Consider the following 20,784-nt stretch of genomic DNA (forward strand, 5'->3'; position numbering starts at 1 on the left):
ACAGAACCAAAGACAAAAACCACATGATTATCTCAATAGATGCAGAAAAGGCTTTTGACAAAATTCAACAGCCCTTCATGCTAAAAATGCTCAATAAATTCGATATTGATGGAACGTACCTCAAAATAATAAGAGCTATTTATGACAAACCCACAGCTAATATCATACTGAATGGGCAAAAACTGGAAAAATTCCCTTTGAAAACTGGCACAAGACGGGGATGCCCTCTCTCACCACTCCTATTCAACATAGTGTTGGAAGTTCTGGCTAGGGCAATCAGGCAAGAGAAAGAAATAAAGGATATTCAGTTAGGAAAAGAAGAACTCAAATTGTCCCTGTTTGCAGATGACATGATTGTATATTTAGAAAACATCTTTTAGATATATAAAACATACAGAAAAATCTTTAAAGATTTCTTTAAACTCGGATAAATGCCATGGAACCATTACTCAAATGAAGACCACAACTAACTAAATTAATAAATAAATGGCTACAGATATAGGTTAATTGGCTCTTCAAGCTCTTTACCAGGTGGCATGTTCTAAGTCTTCATTTAACTTGTGACCAAGTCACCAATAAACAGAACTGTTTTATACTTTTATGGTGCCCAGGTCCAGAGTGCTAAATTAAAGCCTCAGGTTTTGACACATAAGAATCATTAAACAATGGACCTGCTAGACCACTTTACAATTGTCCTGTCACACAGAATTACAGCAGGCAAAACTCAAAGAGGTAAAATCAAATCTAAAGGAACCCACAAGAAGATGACTCATCAAAGAATGCAGTTTCCACATTCTGATTTCATCCCTCCTACCCTGACCAATCAATCCCAATTTTCCAGCCCCCCACCCTCCATGATCCACTTAAAAACCCCTGCCCAGAACTCCTCAAGGAGATGGATTTGAGAGTCTTTTTCCATCTCCTCATTTGGTACCCTGCAATCATTAAACTCTTTCTCTGCTGCAAACCCTGGTGTCTCAGTGTAATTGGTCTGTTTCTGTGCAGTGGGCATATGAACCTGTTGGTTCTATAACAACTGTAGCATGCACTTTGGTACATTGTTGTGGGGATAGCCACCAATTTGTTTGTGCTTTGTTGTATGCACACCCCTACAACATGCTGTAGCCTTAGTAATATTTAATATTAGCAAATGTTTACTGAGTGTGCATCATGTTCTAGCCACTGTGAGTTTTTATGCTTCATCTCATTCCATCTTCACAATATCCCATGCTGTAAGTATTCTATTATCTTCACTGAAAGGGGATCAAATAACTTATCCATCAAATATAACCATAAGAAAAAGAGCTTATCCTTGCATGCAAATATGTCTGCCTCTACTTTACTTTAATATAACCACTTAGGCGAGTCCTTAAAATGTGCAAAATAGAGATCCACATATAGTACAATAAATCTTGGCAACTGACAAGATATGAGGCAAGAGAAAGTAGATGGAGTCAAAGAAAACTGAATAAGTGGGGGAACTGTGAGGCCATTAATAAAAAGCAGAGTATTGGAATAAGAAACTAATACTGGAGGGTGGTTCTGTGTTTTTTTTTTTAATGTCAAGAAAATAAAACATCTGCAAGGACCCCCAAAATGAAAAGACTTTACAAGATCAGTGCTGTGAAAGTGAGGAAACAGGAAATAGCAATGGAACTTCTGTTTAGGGAAATTAGAAAATATGTGGAGCAATGTTTTATGTGGATCACAATAGAAAACTAACAAGATATTAACAGGAATATGAAGTAATGGGCCAAGATAATACTGACAATACAACCTTGTTGTACACCTCTTTGTTATGTTTTGGGATCTTCTAAAATCACGCCCATGGCAATGTGGAGTAAGAAAGAAAAAACAACTGGAGGGGTTTACACAGAACTGGGAACTAGCAAACTTGGACAGTCTATAGAACCTCTGCAACAAGTGACTGTAGACTGGCTATTATTACATTTCTGAATCTGATAAGATAAGGAGACAAGTGAAAACAAAATTGTGACTATAAGCTAAGATAAATTGTAAAGGAGTAAAAATTAAAAACTGCCAATGATGAGAAAGTTCAATAGGGGAAAAAATGGAAGAGACTAAAGGACAGAAAATTGTAACCAAAACAGAACATTACTAAGTTCACAATTTTGAATATGGAATCATTTCAAGTGATGAAGTAGTTCAGCATGTAAAAATGCTGCTAAAGAGTAGAACTGAAAGCCATTGGCAATTGATTAGAACTTTGAGTCCTCAACTTTTAAAAACTCAAGCAATAGCCAGATCCATCTAAATTTGAATCATGGCTACACCAATTGTGATCTGAAGATATTTAAATAGTGTCTTAGCTTCCATAAGCTTACGTTTACTTCAAGTATAAAATTTTGGTTTTGAAAGATAACAGTGCCATTCACAGTATTATTTTCAAAAGTAAGAGATAATGCATGTAACATGCTTAGCGAAGTATGACATTCAAATTAGCTTTTACTATCATTGTCATTGTTGTTCTTACAATTAAAAATTATCCCGAGTTATCCAGGAAAAAGGGACAGAGAAGTAATCACACAAGACACTGCTTAAATTCTAAAAGTCTGGCTTTAGTTCTAAATTTTAAATTTCTTGATCCCTGTACTATCTGAAGGTCAGAACAAACACTTCATGGCTTTAAACAACAAAGCTTGAAGATTTAACACTTATCTTGCCAAAATAAGTATCTATTTAATAATAAGTACCAAAATATCTATTACCAAATAAGATCCAAACAAAAAAAGATTTGAATGTTCATAAGACTCTCCTCCAACCCAATCTCTGGTGGAATTTCTAATGAACAAACAAGTGAACAAAAATAGATGAAGGTAACAAATAAAAAGGAAGAGTAATAAAAACCTAAAATTCATCAGTTCCATAGTTAAATAATGAAAAATTAAAATTAGCTATGATAGTACATGTGATGAAATGAGTCACACATTGCTAAATAAAATGCTCAAAGACAAACATGGGCAAGTGGTGAAACCCCACCTCTACAAAAAATTTAAAAATTAGCCAGACATGGTGGCTCACACTTCTGGTCCCAGCTGTTTCGGGGGCTGAGGCAGGAAGATCGCTTGAGCTGGAGGTGGAGACTGGAGTAAGCCAAGATTGTGTAAGTGCCCTCCAGCCTGAGCAACAGAGCAAGAACCCTGTCTCAATATCAGATATTATTTTTTGAAAGTTATTCTTAGAAAACTAACTTCCCATTTTAAAAAAGTACCTTAGACACGGTTCTTAGTGAAGTGTATCCTGCTTTCTAGCTGTCTGTGAGCATTTTTATATATTTTTTGAGACACGAAATTTGGAAAGGTACAAGAGTATAATGATATGGTTGGCCTTGTGTCCCCACCCAAATCTCATCTTAAATTGTAATTCCCATGGGTCAGGGAAGGGACCTGGTGGGAGATGATTGAATCATGGGAATGGATTTTCCCCTTGTTGTTCTCATGATAGTGAGTGAGTTCTCATGAGATCTGGTTTTTTGAAAGTGGGTGGAACTTTTCCCTCTGCTCACTCTCTCTCTCTCCTGCTCTGCCATGATAAAGACTTGCTTGGTTTCCCTTCACCTTCTGCCACAATAATTAGTTTCCTAAGGTCTTCCAACCATGCTTCCTGTTAAGCCTGTGGAACTGTGAGTCAACTAAACCTCTTTTTTCACAAATTACCCAGTCTCAGGTAGTTCTTTATAGCAGTTTGAAAATGAACTAATACAGGAAATTCATACTGGGAGGGGGGCATTGCTATAAAGATATCTGAAAATGTGGAAAGCACTTTGGAACTGGGTAATGGGCAGAGGTTGGAGCAGTTTGGAGGACTCAGAAGAAAACAGAAAGATATGGGAAACTTTGGAACTTCCTAGAAACTTGTTGAATGGACTTGACCAAAATGTTGATAGTGATATGGACAATGATGTCCAGGCTGAAGTGGACTCAAATGAATGAAAGGAATTTATTGGGAACTGGAGTAAAAGTCACTCTTGCTATGCTTTAGCAAAGAGACTGGTGGCATCTTTCCCCTGCCCTAGAGATTTGCATAACTTTTAACTTGAAATTGTTGATTTAGGGTATCTGGGTAGAAGAAATATCTAAGCAGCAAAGCATTCAAGATGTGACCCAGCTGTTTCTGAAAGCATACACTCATATGCATTCACAAAAAGATTGTCTGAAATTAGAACTTATGTTTAAAAGGGAAGAAGAGCATAACAGTTTGGAAAATTTGCAGCCTGACCATGTGGTAGAAAAGAAAAACGGACTTTCTGGAGAGAAATTCAAGCTGCTGGCTGAAGAAATTTGCATACATAAAAGGACCTGAATGTTAATAGTCAAGACAATGAGGAAAATGTCTCCAGGGCATTTCAGAGACTTTCAGAGCAGTCCTTCCCATCACAGACCCAGAGGCCTAGGAGGGAAAAATAATTTCATGGGCCATGCCCAGGGCCCACACTGCTCTGTACAGTCTTGAGACATGTTGCTCTACATCCCAGCAACTCCAGTTTCAGCTGTGGCTAAAAGGGGACAAAGTATAGCTTGGGCCATGGCTTCAGAGGGTGCAAGCCCCAAGCCTTGGCAGCTTCCACAAGGTGTTGGGCCTGCAGGTGTGCAGAAGGAAAAATTCAGGTTTGGGAACCTCCACTTAGATTTCAGAGGATATAAGAAAATGCCTGGATGTCCAGGCAGAAGTCTGCTGGAGGGGTAGAGTCCTCATGGAGAACTTTTACTATAGCAGTGCTGAGGGGAAATGTGCAATTGGAGTCCCCACATAGCTCCACTGCAGCACTGCCCAGTGGAGCTGTGAGAAGAGTGCCATTGTTCTCCAGAGTATTTATCCAATCCTTGTATCTTGGAAGTAACTAACTTGTTTTTGATTTTACAGGCTCATAGATTAAAGGGAGTTGCCTTGTCTCAGATGAGACTTTGAACTTGGACTTTTGGGTTAATGCTGGCATGAGTTAAGACTGTGGGAGACTGTTGGGAAGGCATGATTGTGTTTTAAAATGTGAGAAGGACATGAGATTTGGGAGAGTCCAGGGGTGTAATGATATGGTAGGCTCTGTGTCTCCACCCAAATCTCATCTCAAATTGTAATCCCTGTGTGCCAGGGAGGGGCCTGATGGGAGGTGATTGAATCATAGAGGCAGACTTCCCCCTTGCTGTTCTCATGATGGCAGGTTCTCATGAGATCTGGTTGTTTGAAAGTGTGTGGCATTTCCCCACTTTGCCCTCTCAGTCTCTCTCTCTCCCCTGCTCCACCATGGTAAAGACATGCTTGCTTTCCCTTCACCTTCTGCCATGATTGTAAGTTCTCTTTGTGAATGCATATGACTATGCTTTCAGAAACAGCCAGGTTACATTACAGAGGTCTTCCAACTGTGCTTCCTGTTAAGCCTGCAGAACTGTGAGCCAATTAAACCTCTTTTCTTCATAAATTACTCAGTCTCAGGTAGTTCTTTATAGCAGTGTGAAAACAGACTAAAACAGAAATATCAATATCTTTCAGCAGATATTCAAAGACTCCTATGATCCCAAAATTTAAAAATTACTTCTCACATGCATACATTAAATACTTTCACATGATTTAAAACAGAACAGTTTCAAAACATAACAAAGCAGTTAACTTTCTGTTAATGGTTTATGACACTAGTTATTATTTTATATCATTATAACAAGCCCATACAGAAACAACAAATTTACCAAAGGCTCCCCACCAGCTCTGCAGCCCTTATTAACAGAGTAGATACTAGGGAATCATTGACTACATGGAAATAACTAATGAGAAACACATACAGCTTGAAGGAATTGTTCTAGTCAACCACTAAAAAGGAGCTTTGATCACCTTGGCAGACACTAACTGCCTACCAAATATCTATGATCTCTCTTTTCTATGCAGTACTAAGAAAGACCTTATTTTTTCAGCCTATCAATGTAACATCTAGAATATTATATTTCTATCCTTCTTTGCTACTAAAGGTTAACAATAAAATGCAAGGGGAAGTTGGGTGAGATTTCTGAAAAAATAAAAAAACCCTTTTAAAAGGAACTTCCTTCTTTTAAGAAGGATGTACTTTTTTCTTTTCTTTTTTATTCCCTTTCTGTCTGGAATACAGGTATGATGGCAAGAGTTTCAGTAATTACCTTATATTATTAAGAGAACTTGAGGATGGAAGTCCTGTGCTAAGAATGGCATAACTAAAAATTAGAAAGTGGTGCTAGATTGTATCATAAAACTTTATACTCTCTCCAGTGCACTTTTCTGTACATTTTGCATATGAGAATAAAATACAAACCTCCTAGATTTTAAAGATTTCAGTTTCATTGTTGTTTAGTGTGTGTGTGTAAAAGAACCATTATTACTCAGAAATGAATGTAATTTATAACTCCTATACTCGTGCAGCCTAAAAATTTTACTTTACTTCGTTATTTTGCCTGAAAGTAGACCAATTGTTTTATTTTGATAAACAATAATAATTTTAACCTTTAGTTTTATAATATTGGACATCAGACAACAATGAATGATGATCTCGGAGATGTAGGAAATAGATGGTGAGCTCTATGGCTACCCAAGCTGACTGCCATGATAGCTTTTCCAAGCTGTGTACAGGAGGGCTGGGGGACTCCCTGAGTGGAGGAAACAGACTTGAGAGTCAGAAGACCAAGATGGCTGGAGTTGACAGGATAGAGTTTCAGAGAGTAAAGAACTTCACTGAGAACTCTGGATAGGAGTACAGGGCCCAGCCTGGCTGCTTAGCAGAGTGCTGATCAGTATCTTCATCTGAGAAAACCACTCAAGGCAAGCAAAATAACTATCTGAAAGAATTAAAGGAGACATTATCTAGGTAAAGGACCTAAAAGAGTACCTGTTCCCACCAGTAAGACTGGAAAACCTCATAATTCATAGGGCATTGTGTAAAGTGCTCAAAAGATCTTGATCAGAAATGGAAAATAGTTAGCTTTAGACCAAACACTACTCTGGCCCTGACTAGAAAATCTTAAGAAACAAAACCCAAAGGATCAAACTCTTTCTAAGAAACTTAACTGTATCTCAGCAAAAAGCTGAAGAATATGTATAGGTATAAAAAATTACCCCAATAATGAATAGTTTTACCTAACAAGGTAAAATTTACCATATGTAACATATAAACAAAAATTACCAAGTAGGCATAAAAGTAGAAAAATATGACTAAAAATTAAGAGAAATATCAATCAATTGAAATCAACTAGAACTGACACAGATACAATTGTTGAATAAGTAGGTTAAAACAGCTATTATACCTATCTTACATACTCAAAAGGAAGAAATATTGAGTATATTGAGATATAAAAGAAATATTTCTAAAAAATTGGATTACATTAGTAAAAGAATAGATAAATGGCCAATAGAACAGTATAGAGAACCCAGAAATAGATCCATATAAACACAGTCAACTCATCTTTGACAAAGCAGCAAAGGCATTTCAATAAAGAAAAGAGTCTTTTCAACAAATGGGCCTAGAACAACTGAGCATCCATATGCAAAATAAAATTAATCTAGACACAAATATTATTCCTTCACAAAAATGAACTCAATATAGATTAAAGGCTTAAATGTCACATGTTAACTATAACACTCCTAGAAGATAACTTAGGAGCAAATCTAGATGATCTAGGGTTTGGTGATGATTTTTTAGATACAACATCAAAAGTAGGATGCATGAAAGAAATTATGCATAAGGCGATAAAGTGAACTTCAGTGATACTAAACATTTTTTGCTCTTAAGAGACATTGTCAAGAGAATGGAAAGACAAGCCACACACTTAAGAAAACACATGCAAAAGACATATCTAATAAGGAGCTGTTATCCAAACTATACAGAGAACCCTTAAAACTCAACAATAAGAAAACAAACAACTTGACTTAAAAATGAGCCGAAGATGTTAATAGATATCTAGCAAAATAAGATATGCAAATGACCAATAAGCATATTAAAAAGATGTTCCACATCATATATCATTGGGGAAAGGCAAATTAAAGCAACAGTGAGATATCTCTACACATCTACTAGAATGGCTAATATCCAGAAGACTGACAACACTAAATGCTGGCGAGGATGCAGAGCAACAGGTGAATCACAACAAATGCACTGAATTTCTGGAGCCAACTGCTTCTTGATTATGGCAGACGCTTCCTTGGGCACCAATGTCTGCTGAGAAATTTTGTGAGTATTCCTTAGAAATGTACCTAGAGTTTGTGTTTCTAGTTTGTAACCTAGCTATGCTCAATACTAGTGGTCTTTATTCTTAAATAGAATAATACAGTACTTTAAACATATATAGAATTATCAATCAGTCCCACCTCAATATCAGGTAGTTTAAGTAATCTATCTTTATCAATGGCCCTTCTATTCTTCTCTCTGTCACCAGAGACCCCACTTGGGTTCATTCTGTGTTTTATAGCCCCATTCCAATGTGGGTTTTGTGGATTTCTACCATGGAGGCTTATGATTGGTCCATATGGGCCACTATTTCTAATTTATATGCTACTGGCATTTCTAAGGTAATTTATGTTGTAACTATTTGAACACAATCTTTTTCGTGTAAAAAAAATTTCTAATGCAAAATAATGAAACAGTTGCCTTAAGCAAGTTCCAAACTGAATTTGCTCCCCTGCCCCCTACCATGGAGTATCCAAGGGCAGTGTAGATTTACCTTCTAAAGTATTTTTTTTCCTTGACTGTTTTATTGCTTCCATCTTCATTTTTCAGTTTGGTTGGGGAAGAGAGTCATCAGGAAAAAAAGAGCTTAGTGTCCTTGTAATTCTTCTTGTCCACTGAACTCTGTTATTTTCACTTCAATGAAGATAACTAAATTCCTCTGGCACCACCCACCCTGGGTTGGGTAACACTGACAGTAATGCAAAGGGAGCTACAAAATGTTCTCTTGCTCTCCGTCCCATGTCCCCCAGTCTGCCTCCAGATGCCTCACTTTCTGTCTCTGTCTACCTCATTCTCTGGCTGTTTCTGTCTGTTTTTCTATTTTTCTCTCTCCTTCCTATAAAGAAATTTTATTGTGCAGATGATTCACAAATCTTGATTTTTTTCACCCATCTAAATTTAAACTAAATCAAATGGTTTCATGCGTCTGCTTAAAACACCACAGATGTTAAGGAAATTACCAACATCAGCTTCTTTTCCTCCCTTAAAATTACATTTCACCAGGTGTCAAAACCCAGCAGAGGGCATCCTTCCATTTCAGATGCATGCATAGTGCAGGAAAAGGGCCCTATAATTCAAGCAATGTATTCCATTTAAGTGCATTGCAATTTAAATAAGCAGGCTGTTTTAATAGGAGGGGAATGTGTTGTTTTGGAGTGTTTGCCATTTTGAATTAAAGATTTAGAAGTAATTTTCCTTTCATAAGCCAAAAAAGAGAGGGGAAATCTGTTTCTGGACTCTCTCTAGGTTTGGAGCTTTAGTTTAAATTGAAGAAACAGCAAGGTAGCACCTGTGTGATACTTCCTCCCCTAGGTTACCATGTGTGTAAATAAAGTGATCACAGAAAAAAGAAACTGGGAAAGAAGCATGCCCCCTGTCTCATTTGTCTGTTTTAGCCTTCCTGTGAGATTCCTCAAACTAAAGGGCAAATAGCAGGATGGGCATTACAGCCTCTCATATTATCTCAGAAGTAGTGAGAAGATAAGCAGTTTGGCTTCTGAATAAGAACAGCCAACTTTATACCTGTGTTCTGAAGGCAGTTGCCCACTAATTTTAATCGTGCAGTTGCACAGAAGTTGAAATTTCACAATGGGAAATGTCTTACGTTGTCAGACATTTTCCCAAGTTAAAAAAGGCAAATATTCATAGCCCTTACAAGTTATGTTTTCTCCCTAGTGTGGTTGAGTTTATCAGATCCCTTCTTTATTAAAGAATGTCTTAGAGAGAGAAGGAAAGAACATGATGAGGAAATATAGCATAATTCATCCATCCATTCAATATATGTTCATTTGAACACTTACTTTGCATTAAGCCCTGTTTGAGGTCCCAAAACTATACCAGCAAACAGGCAAAGATCCCTTTCCTTGAGGTGATGTGCCAAAGAGCAAGGGTTTGGGGAGTCAGACAGACATAACTTTGAGTGCTGGCCTTGCCACTTAGCCAGCTCTGTCACTTGGAGCAAAGAAATTAATGTTTTCTTTTGCAAAACAGGGATAACTGTTCATATTTCCTAAAAACATACTTTGTTCCAGGTACAGGAACCAAGTGCTTAATATGTATTAGCTCAATACTCTCACAAATCAGCCTATGAGGTAAGTTGTATTCTCATTCCCATTTTACAAATGAGAAAGCCAAAGCACAGAGTCACATGGTAAGTGTCAGGGCAGGGATTTAAAACAAGTCTGTCTGACCCCAGTGCTTGCTCTTAACCAGTATGCCATATGAAAGTTGATTTCTAAGACTACCCTGAGGATTATATGAAATGATACATGCAAAGCTGTGAGCGCACTAGAGTGTTATTATTATTACTATTATTATGTATTATTTTTAACATGATTATTACTGCTGTTGTAATTTTCTGCAACCTAAGGATATGCATTGAAATACATCAAAAAAAGGAACAATACTTCAAATTAGCATTCCTCTACTACAGAATGTAGTGTGTGTCCAGCTGTGGTTAAAAGTACAATCACATAATGTCATCGCTATTGGATCACAGCTTCTCTACATTTATCTTTTTCATAAAATGGCAGGATATTAAAACACAGATTGATTCCCTGAAACAAAATGTGAGCATCTCCTGTTCTAGATTTTTATAACCTTCTCTGAAAAATGAAAGTTAAGACCAGATGCTAAATGAAACCAAGATTCAAGTATCCATCTGTGGTTTGACGCTCTCTGTTCTGTGATAAGTGATCATGTAGTCAGCCCATAAACTGGTTACTGGTGCCCCTTGGCTCTTTGCTCTCACCCTTTCCAAAGTGTACTCTCTGGAGCTCTCTCTGTAGGCTTCTTCCACAGGATGTTCACAGATCAATGGGAGTTAACTACACTAGCAGTATTATTCAAAGAGAAGTGAAACAGGCATGTTCTCCTGCTGCTCTGGGAGTTCTCTCTGCTTTCCGTAAGCCTGAATTTATGTTTCCAACTGCTGCATTACCCAAGTCAAAAATAATTTTAAGCAAGCAGATCAAACCCTGGCTCCAGGCCCCATTTCTTATTGATTTCATTTCAGGACTATCATCTTAGGTTCATTAGGTAGGAAACTGATTGATAATGCTGTATATGAGAATTTATAAATATATATCTTATATATATATATATCCATTTTTCTTGCCTACACTAAAAATGCAGTCTTTATCTCACATGCTAAGCTTCACAATGCAAAACTGAAGTCAACTGAATATTTTTAAACATTTATTTATATTCAAAACTGCAGTTTCTTGCTGATTTTATCTCACTGTACTTCTTCAGGGAGGAGCACTGTGGCAGCTCATTGTCTGGGACAGAAATAAGTGCTCCAATCCCTTTGGTTTGAGCTCCAAAAAAGCCAGCAAGTATTCCAGAAGTTATGCTGCAAATTTATAGATCGTTATAGATTTCTATCAGCCCTGGTTGGGTTCTATGAAAAAGACTTTCCTGGGCAGCGTACTTACCCCAAGGTAATGGCCATCAATGAACACAACAGGGAGGGAAGGCGCTTCGGAAACTCGTCGGCATCGTTCATCTAACTCTTTTCCATAGTCACCATTCAGGGCTATGTTTTTCTCTTCAAATTTTATGCGATGGTTTTGGAAAATCTTTCTAACCAGTTCACATCTTTCAAAGGTTGTCCGAACCACACGAAGGCAGGTGGTATAAATCACTACACGGTCAAATTCTAGGTCAGTTGATGGTTGCTGAAGGGAAAACATTGAGTTGTAAGAATGTTTACTTTTACTTTCTTGTGTCTTATGATTTTAAGACAATTAACAATTGCATTAAAGGCATGCAATAAAAGTTGAGTGAACTCATTTATCAATTCAAAGACTTATCCTTTTAAGTTACAACATCTGTAATTGGGATACAGATAACAATCAATATAATTTATATGATATAATTTAATTTTTTTCCTTTTCTCAGTAGCATATCAAGTAATGGCTAATGTTAAAATTGATCATGTCTCACATGGAATGCCATGTGGTAAAACAGTAAATGACTGAAACATTTTTCTTACGTTTCGTAGACATTACTCAATCACTATATCTGTTTCATAAACCTGAAGTTTATGCCACAGAATAGTCAACATTAGCATTTAGCTAGTTAAAATTCTTCCACTTATCAATTTATCAAATTGTATCATCTTTGGGGCAACAATTTCCTGGGAATAACAAGACCTATATCATGTGATTCTTCTGAGGTTTAAGTAGCATAACATATGTTCAAGGGCTCTGTTGAGTGACAGGGCTCCCACATGTAGTGAGAAAGCTCTGCCACAAGAAATAAAAAAGTAAATGTTCCAGAATGGGAGTCCACAGAAACCAACACCAAGTGAATGGTGGGTCAAAGCCAGGCATAAAAAGGAAACAAGGAATCAGACACAGGAGTGGAGGTAAGCAGCACTCATAAACAAGATGAAGACTATCCTGTGTGAGAATCTTCTTCTACATTTCAGACATCAGTGACTGCTTTCCCGGGAAACCCTGCCCAGCACTGCTCATGTGTGCTGAAGAGCCATACCAGGTAGGTCCTGAAATCAATAAGAAAGCTTCTCTTCTTCCTTATCACAGTCTTAGTTGAAGGAAACTGAACAAAACACAACTATACCATGAGCTCATGGGATACATGAGTCTTCACAAAGCTATAATTTTTTAGAGCACAACCACACGATTTGCAAAACTCCTGTGGAGTCAAACCTTTGGAAACCATTCTGGACAGCTAAATACTAAAGCAAGCCAGTAGGACACTAGTTCCACCACTGTGTATGCAGAGAAGTCAGACCACTCTGCCAAGATGCAAATGGACAGGTAACACTCCAGAGGTCCAATGTCATAAAGATGCCAATACAAAATTCTCCACCTCATGGAGAGAGGACTTTTTGGATGATAAAATTTAATAAAGATGCAAGAGTCATTTCTTTCCTCAATAGAGTGTAGAGGTTAAGTTGAAAACCTAGAGCCCTGGAGGGATTAAGCTGGTATCATAAATGCTGAAGCAGGTCAAGAGTAAAAGAAATACTAGGGAAAGATTAAGAATAGCATCTAAATAGAGAAATGTTACACAGCCTAGGCAATTGTTATCTTGCAGGCATGTGACTTCGGTGTGGTTACACATAATTATTTTATGTAGAAACTTAAATTCTGGATTTTTATAGGAAATTTTCTGATTTATAAATGGTGACACCTAAGTATAAATTCTTTTAAATACCACGTGGACCAATATTTCTGAAGACTGGATTTGGTATATGCTGCCAATTTCTTACTAAGATAAAGAGAGCATAGCAGCACTATTGACAATAGCAAAGACATGAAATCAACCCAAATGCCCATGAATGATAGACTGGTTAAAGAAAACGTGGTACATATGCACAATGGAATACTATGCAGCCATGAAAATGAATGAGATCATGTTCTTTGCAGGGACATGAATGGAGCTGAAAGGTATTATCCTCAGCAAACTAACAACAAGAACAGAAAACCAAACACCACATCTTCTCACTTATAAGTGGGAAGTGAACAATGAGAGGATGTGGATACAGGGAGGGGAGCAACACACACTGGGGCCTGTCAGAGGGTGCAGTGGAGAGAGCGAGAGCATTAGGAAGAACAGCTAATGCATGCTGGGCTTAATACCTGGGTGATGGGTGGGTAGGTGCAGCAAACCACCGTGACACACGTTTACCTACATAACAAACCTGCACATCCTGCACATGTACCCTAGAACTTAAAATAAAAATAAAAATTTTAAAATTTTAAAAAAGGAGAGCATAAACTTGAAAATCAGATATACCTGCGCTCTGCCACTGGCCACCTGTGTATCTTTGGGAAGCTAATGAACTATTGTCTCAGTGTTCTCATTTGTGATGACAGTGATGAGAATGTGATAATAACAATAGCTACCTAACAAGTTTGCTGAGAAGATTAAGAAAGAAAAATGTAGGAAAAAAAAAAAAAAAACTAGTGTAGGACTTGCGACACACTACTATTCTAACTTAAGCAGAGAAAAATATTGCACTTCACATCATGGAAATTTTTAAGATTAAAAAAACAAATATAAGTCAGTGGGAAAAAAATCAGTGCAATTGATGACAAAAAGGAAATTATTACTATGTTTTGATTTAGAGACACTGATCTTTAGAAGGAGCAACCAAATGCCCTAGAGTCGATAGCTCCTCTTCATATTAACAGGTATGGGCAAGCAAGGCTCAGAAACTCACTACAGGTGCTGCAGCTTTCAGAAGAGCACCAAAGTTTTCTTTTTTCTCATCATATTATCTGTGTAATTATGCATTTTCCTCTGAATACAAAAACTACTGTTACTGCATTAGTTTTCTACCAAAATCGTCCACTACTTCAAATAGGTGCATTTATTTTTGAATTATTTGTTATGAAATACTTTTCCCAGATGTGTCAAAGTGGAAAAATTTAAGATTGGACCAACCTGCTGCCATGTTAACCAACTGATGTAAGATTCTCTCTGATTACAGAACAAACTGTGTATACCAGCGTTCTGTGTCTCTAAGACACATGCATTTTCAAAATACTAATAAGATGACCCCTATCGGGTAGCCACATTGGATGTCATCTAATGTATGAGATCACATGGATATCCCTTTACGTGTTGTTGAGGATGAGCTTTGCCTGGAATCAGTACATCTCAAGAATGTTGAATGTTAGAATAAACTGGGGATCCTTTGAAAATCCCCAAATCCTAGGCCAAGCCCATACCAAGTAAGAATCACCAGGGTGGGGCCTCTGAATTGCGATTTCTTTTTTTTTTTTTTTTTTTTTTTTAAGTTCTAATGTGATTCTAATATAGAGCCAAGTTCTAGAGCTAGTTAGATACAGACTGGACTAGATACAGATTGGATGCAGAATCACAGACCTCACCCCAGATCTAGTGACTCAGAATTTACATTTTAAAAAGCTTCCTGGAATTTGGAAACATATTTTATGTTTTTAAGTTGTACATACTTAAGGTGTATAATATAATGTTTTGATATATGGAGTTAAATAATTACTGCAGTCAAGTAAATTAATATATATATTATTCCACATAGTTACATTTTTTGTGGTAAAAGTGCCTAAAACCTATTATTTTAGCAAATTGTGAGTATGTAATACAATATTATTAACTATAATCCTCATGTGGTACATAGAACATCTCCCTATTATATCCCCCTCTTCCCTTTTACCCCAACCACTAACAGCCACTATTCAACTGTTGCTGTGTATTTGAGATTGCTTTTGTTTGTTTGTTTGTTTGTTTGTTTTTCAGATTCCACATGTAAGTGAGATCATGCAGTATTTTTCTTGGTCTGCCTGGCTTATTTCACTTAGCATAATATTCCCTAGGTTCATCTATGTTATCACAAATAGCAATATCTGTTTCATTTTTAAGGCTGAATCATATTCATTGTTTATATATACACTACAATTTATGTATTCATTTATCCATTAAAGGATACTTAGGTTGTACCTATATCTTGGCAATTGTAAATAATGATGCAATAAACATAAGCCTGAGAGTGCAGATATCTTTAAGAGTTGGTAATTTCATTTCCTTTGAGTATATACCCAGAATGAGGATTGCTGGTTACATGATAGTTCTGTTTTTCATTTCTTTAGGAATATTCATAATGTCCATAATGGCTACAGTAATCTACTTCCCACCAACGGTGTACGATTGTTCCCTATTCTTCACACATGTGCTACACTTGTTGTTTCTTGTCTTTTTAATAGCAGTCATCCTAAGAACTGTAAGGTGATATCTCATTGTTTTGATTTGCACTTCCCATTGTGGTTTTGATATTACTGATGTTGAGCACTTGTATAGATTTCTCTTGGCTATTTGTATGTCTTCTTCAGAGAAATATCTATTGTGGTCATTCGACCATTTTTTAAATTGGATTGTTTGGTTTTGGCTATTGAGTTAGTTATTTATGTTCCTAATTACTTGGAATACTAACCCCTTATCTATATATGGCTCACAAATATTTTCTTCCAACCAATTAACTGCATTTTCATTTTGTCGATAACCTTCCTTGCATTTTTTAAATTGGATTATTTGGTTTTGGCTATCGAGTTAGTTATTTACGTTCCTAATTACTTGGGATACTAACCCCTTATCTATATATGGCTCACAAATTTTTTCCTTGTATTACCTGTGTTTGGGGGAAATATCCAAAACTTAAAAAATTTCTTGCCAGGGGTAATATCAAGGAGTTTTCCCCTATGTTTTCTAGGAGTTTTACAGTTTGGGGTCATATGCTTAGATCTTTAATCCACTTTGAGTATGTGGTATAGGATAAGGGTCCAATTTCATTCTTTTGCATGTAGATATTCAGTGTTCCCAATATCATTTATTGAAGAGACTAACACTTCCCCATTGCATCTTCTTAGTCCCTTTGTTTAAAATTAGTTTACCTTGTATAGTTGGGTTTATTTCTGTTACCAGGAAGTGCAGCAGTCCTCATTTCTTATTTAACTTAGAAGAAAGAATTCAGCCAAGAGACACATAGCAAGAGTTAAACAGCAAAGTTTGCAAGAGTCACAGCATTCCTGGCATTGTTATGCCCTCTAATGCACATATGGCTACAGTGACCAAAGATTTAGATCACAGCACTCAATTCCCTTTCAATACTTGGAAAGCTTTCTCAGGATAGAGGGGTACAAACAAGCCCATGCTGCAAAGGCTGGAATAAATACCTAACTCTTCAATGCTCACATATTGACAGACATCTATAAGCATTAAAAGCATCCCAGAAAACATGTCATCAAATGAATTAAAATTAGTTACCAGTGACAAATTACAGAGTGACCTGTCAGACAAAGCATTCACAATAGCTGTTTTGAGGAAGCTCAACAAAATCTAAGATAACACAGAGAAGGAATTCAGAATTCTATCAGATAAATTTAACCAAGAATTTGAAATAATTTAAAAGAATCAAGCAGAAATTCTGAAGCTGAACAATTCAATTGACAAACTAAAGAATGCAGCAGGGTCTCTCAGCATCATTGATCAAGCAGAAGAAAGAATTAGTGAGCTTGAAGACAGGCTATTTAAAACTACATAGTCAGAGGAGGCAAAAGAAAAAGAATAAAAAATAATGAAGCACATCTATAGGATCTACAATATAGCCTCAAAGAGCTAACTCTAAGAGTTATTGGCCTTAAAGTGGAGGTAAAGAGAGAGGGATTGGGGTAGAAATTTTACTCAAAGACATAATAACAGAGAACTTGCCAAACCTAAAGAAAGATAGCAATATTAGAGTACAAAATAACGGCTACTCATTCATTCAGTAATTAGAATAATTTGTTTACCAAACACAGTATTAAGCACTAGGTATATAATGGTGAGCAAATAATATAATTCCATATCAACATGGAGTTCATAGTTAAAAGTAATAGAAAGCCAAAATATCACATAAATATAGAATTACAAGCTACTAGGTACTATTAATGAAATGCAGAAGTAATTAGGAAAGCATAGTGCCTGGGTACCTTCTCTTCTTTTCTTAGAGATCAAGAAAATATTTTCTGATATTTGAGGTTAAGCTGGAAGAATAGAATTTAACAAAGAAATTAGGTAGAGAGTGGGGGAAAAGTATTTCATGCAAGTACAAAGATCTTAAAATGGGAGGAAGATAACGTGTTTGATACTCTTCAAAGTTTGTTTCTTCATATACAAGAAGGGAAAGACAGAATGATATTAAGTGATTCTAGATAGATATGAAGGGTTGATACCATGTTGTATTTTATAGCCATGTTGCATTTTAATGATCTTGGGTTTTTTACCCTAGAGCAACGAGAAATCCCTAAAGGGTTTTAAGAAAGATAGAAGGAGTTGCACTAAACCTGGTTTACATTTCAAAATGATAAGTAAAGAAGGACCAGTGGGTGTAGTTGTACAAGATGCACACTGCACAAACTTAGGCAGGGCCATTAGTACCATATTCTAAACAAAAAGTTACCCCAGGGTTGTGTAGTCCACATTTTGAGCCATTATACTCAGTCTCACTGCCAGTTCCCTTGCTCAGGAGACTGAGGCTGAATATCGGGCAAATTCGGGGTAGAAAGTAGGTTATAAATTAAAATACATTATTCAGTAAAATATTCTAAAAAAAGATTTTATTGTACAATTTTTGTATGATTTGGAAGTAGGTCTTTCTAGAGGTAGAGTGATAAGCTGGATGATTTCTCAAGGTCTTTTCCAGTTTTATATGAATTTTAAATGATACTGTCTTTGGCAAAAAAAAAAAAAAAAAATCCTCCTCTTCTACATTTGCTACATTTTCCTTCCCTCAATAGATTTGTCAAAGCATCTGGCCAGAAGTCTAAAAATAGCCTCTAATGGCTGTCCCTCTTCTCCCTTCCTGAGGGTTACCATGGGAATAGCGTATGAAGGATGGAAGCATCTGAGACAGCACTGAGAAGCCTTTGGGGTCTGCAGCCTCCCGGCTCTGAGAGAGCCGACCTAGATGGTAATAAACATAGGCCATTTTTTCCTTTCTGTTTATTAAAAAGATGAATCTTAGGGATGCCTGGAAGCCTTACAACAACCTGCATCACACGCAGATGTGTTGGAAAGGGACAGAAATTACTGCAAATCAGACTAAGGAGTTAACCAAATAGCTAACCTATGTCCTCAGCCTGCACATTGCCCTGCAGTAGCCACAGCACAACAATGAGTACAGTCACCCCCTCATCTTGAGACAATTGTGGAGCTTCCACATCCACTGGAACTAACCCTGGAATTTAGGCCAAGAGTTATTATCCACCCATCCCCCACAGAAGATCAGTACGGAGCAGGCTCAGCTCCTTAGGCAGAAGCAAATTCAGTGGGTTATTTCAGGCTGAGCCTTTGTAGCTCTAGCCTCACACTGATTTAAAAAGGATTCCTGAAATGGCCTCCTAGCCTTGCCCCAGTGAGTCCCCAAATCAATGAGGACTTAGAGGCCTCCAGACAGCTGCAAGAATTCAGGTCTTAAGCAATTTTTTTAAATAAATAAAAAGTAACACATTTGAATATCAGTGGCAGACAATACTAGTAACTTTACATTTATCAATTCTTCACAATAACTTACATAGTGTTGCTGTATCTACAGATCTAGAAACCTAGACTCAGAAAGAGTAAGTATCCTCATATCCTCGACAAGGAGACAGAGTTGACGTTCAGCAAAATTAGAAAATTGGAACTCAGATGTGCACCCTTCCAAAGTCCATGTGCTTTCCACTGAGCCAAGACAAAACACTGAACCACACGTTGTTTTGCTACCCACTCCTCAGGATAAAGTTGTTACTAAACCACAAACTGCTATGGGCCTAATTCATTGCTGGTGAGATAACGGTTGTGAATTGAAGAGGTTCACCTCTTTACTAAATTATGATCCCACATGTATCAGTCACTTACATCACACAAGAGGCATGTTAAATTTTTTTTTTCAGTCTAAGATGATTCCTTTGAGATGGGTAAGGAATAGATATTTTTTCCTATACATAAAGGCAAAGAGGCAAAGTGATTAGCTCAAAGCAATACAGCATGTCAGTAGGCAAACTGGGACTAGACCCAGATTTCTTGATTATCAGGCAGTGGGCCAACCTGGCTCTGGGAACAGAGATTTTAAATAGCAGGCACATGCGGCTGGAAGCAGGGCTGTGGGCCTTGTAAAGGGCAAGACATTTGACATATATTACACTCTCTCTCCCTCTCCATGATATTCTATAAACCTCTATAGTTAAATGTGCATTATGAGATACTTCTTAACACTAAATTTGAATAAATAAATCTCTGCCCACCTTGCTCTCAAATCACCTCTTGAATTTTTATTCTTGCACTTAATATGATTTGTCAATCCGCTTTATCCACACCAGACTTTACCCACACCAGGCTTCTCTCTTAGCTTATTTCCTAGATCTGTTTCCATTCTAACCGTACTCCCTATTCAGTTCTAAAGGTGAGTGGTAATTTCCTACGTCAAATTCCCCTCCTCACAATTGGACCACAAAACATCAAAAGGAACTTCTCTATGTCCCTCTATAAGACACAAATTATAAAAAATAATTATTTATCACATGACTGTTGTATATTTATATGCAGTTCTAGAGACTGCAGAAAAACTCTACATATGCACTTTTTCATTTATCATAGTGGTAAAAATTATGGCCCAGGTTTTATAGACATGGAAACTAAGATGTGGAAATAAAGTTAAGGTGCCCAAATAAGTCAGGGGGGAAAAGGGAGCAAAATGAGAATTTGAACCTGAGTCTGCCTCCTAAGTCCTTACTCTTTCTTTAAGAAGATGTTATATAATCTTCTTAAATACAAATGACCAAAGGACCACCCTGTTCTAAAATAATGGCAAAATGTACCATGAAGAGGCTGTCACAGGGACAGTCCTAGAAATTCCATTACTCATCCCTGTGCTGTCTTCTAATCTCTGGTTAAATGTCACTTCTCAAACAGGCCTTCCCTCATTGCACTATGGGAAACAACCCCTCTATCCTCTTACCCAGTTCTTTCCTAGTACTGCTGAATGTTATATTGTGTATGTTAAGTGGTTCACTATCTATCTACACACATTAAGACATAAAGGACTTAGTTTTTCA

General features: G+C 37.0%; 1 protein-coding gene across 1 annotated transcript in view; it reads right to left on the minus strand.

Moving 5' to 3' along the window:
- Window positions 1-20,784, minus strand: part of GRXCR1 (glutaredoxin and cysteine rich domain containing 1) — a 129,215-nt gene that overhangs the window by 45,074 nt on the left and 63,357 nt on the right. Inside the window, exon 2 of the mRNA XM_023224469.1 lies at window positions 11,635-11,877. Coding sequence (XP_023080237.1) covers window positions 11,635-11,877 — 243 coding nt within the window. The remainder of the gene's footprint in view (window positions 1-11,634; window positions 11,878-20,784) is intronic.

The sequence above is a fragment of the Piliocolobus tephrosceles genome, chromosome 3 (assembly GCF_002776525.5).
Source record: "Piliocolobus tephrosceles isolate RC106 chromosome 3, ASM277652v3, whole genome shotgun sequence".
NCBI lineage: Eukaryota > Metazoa > Chordata > Mammalia > Primates > Cercopithecidae > Piliocolobus > Piliocolobus tephrosceles.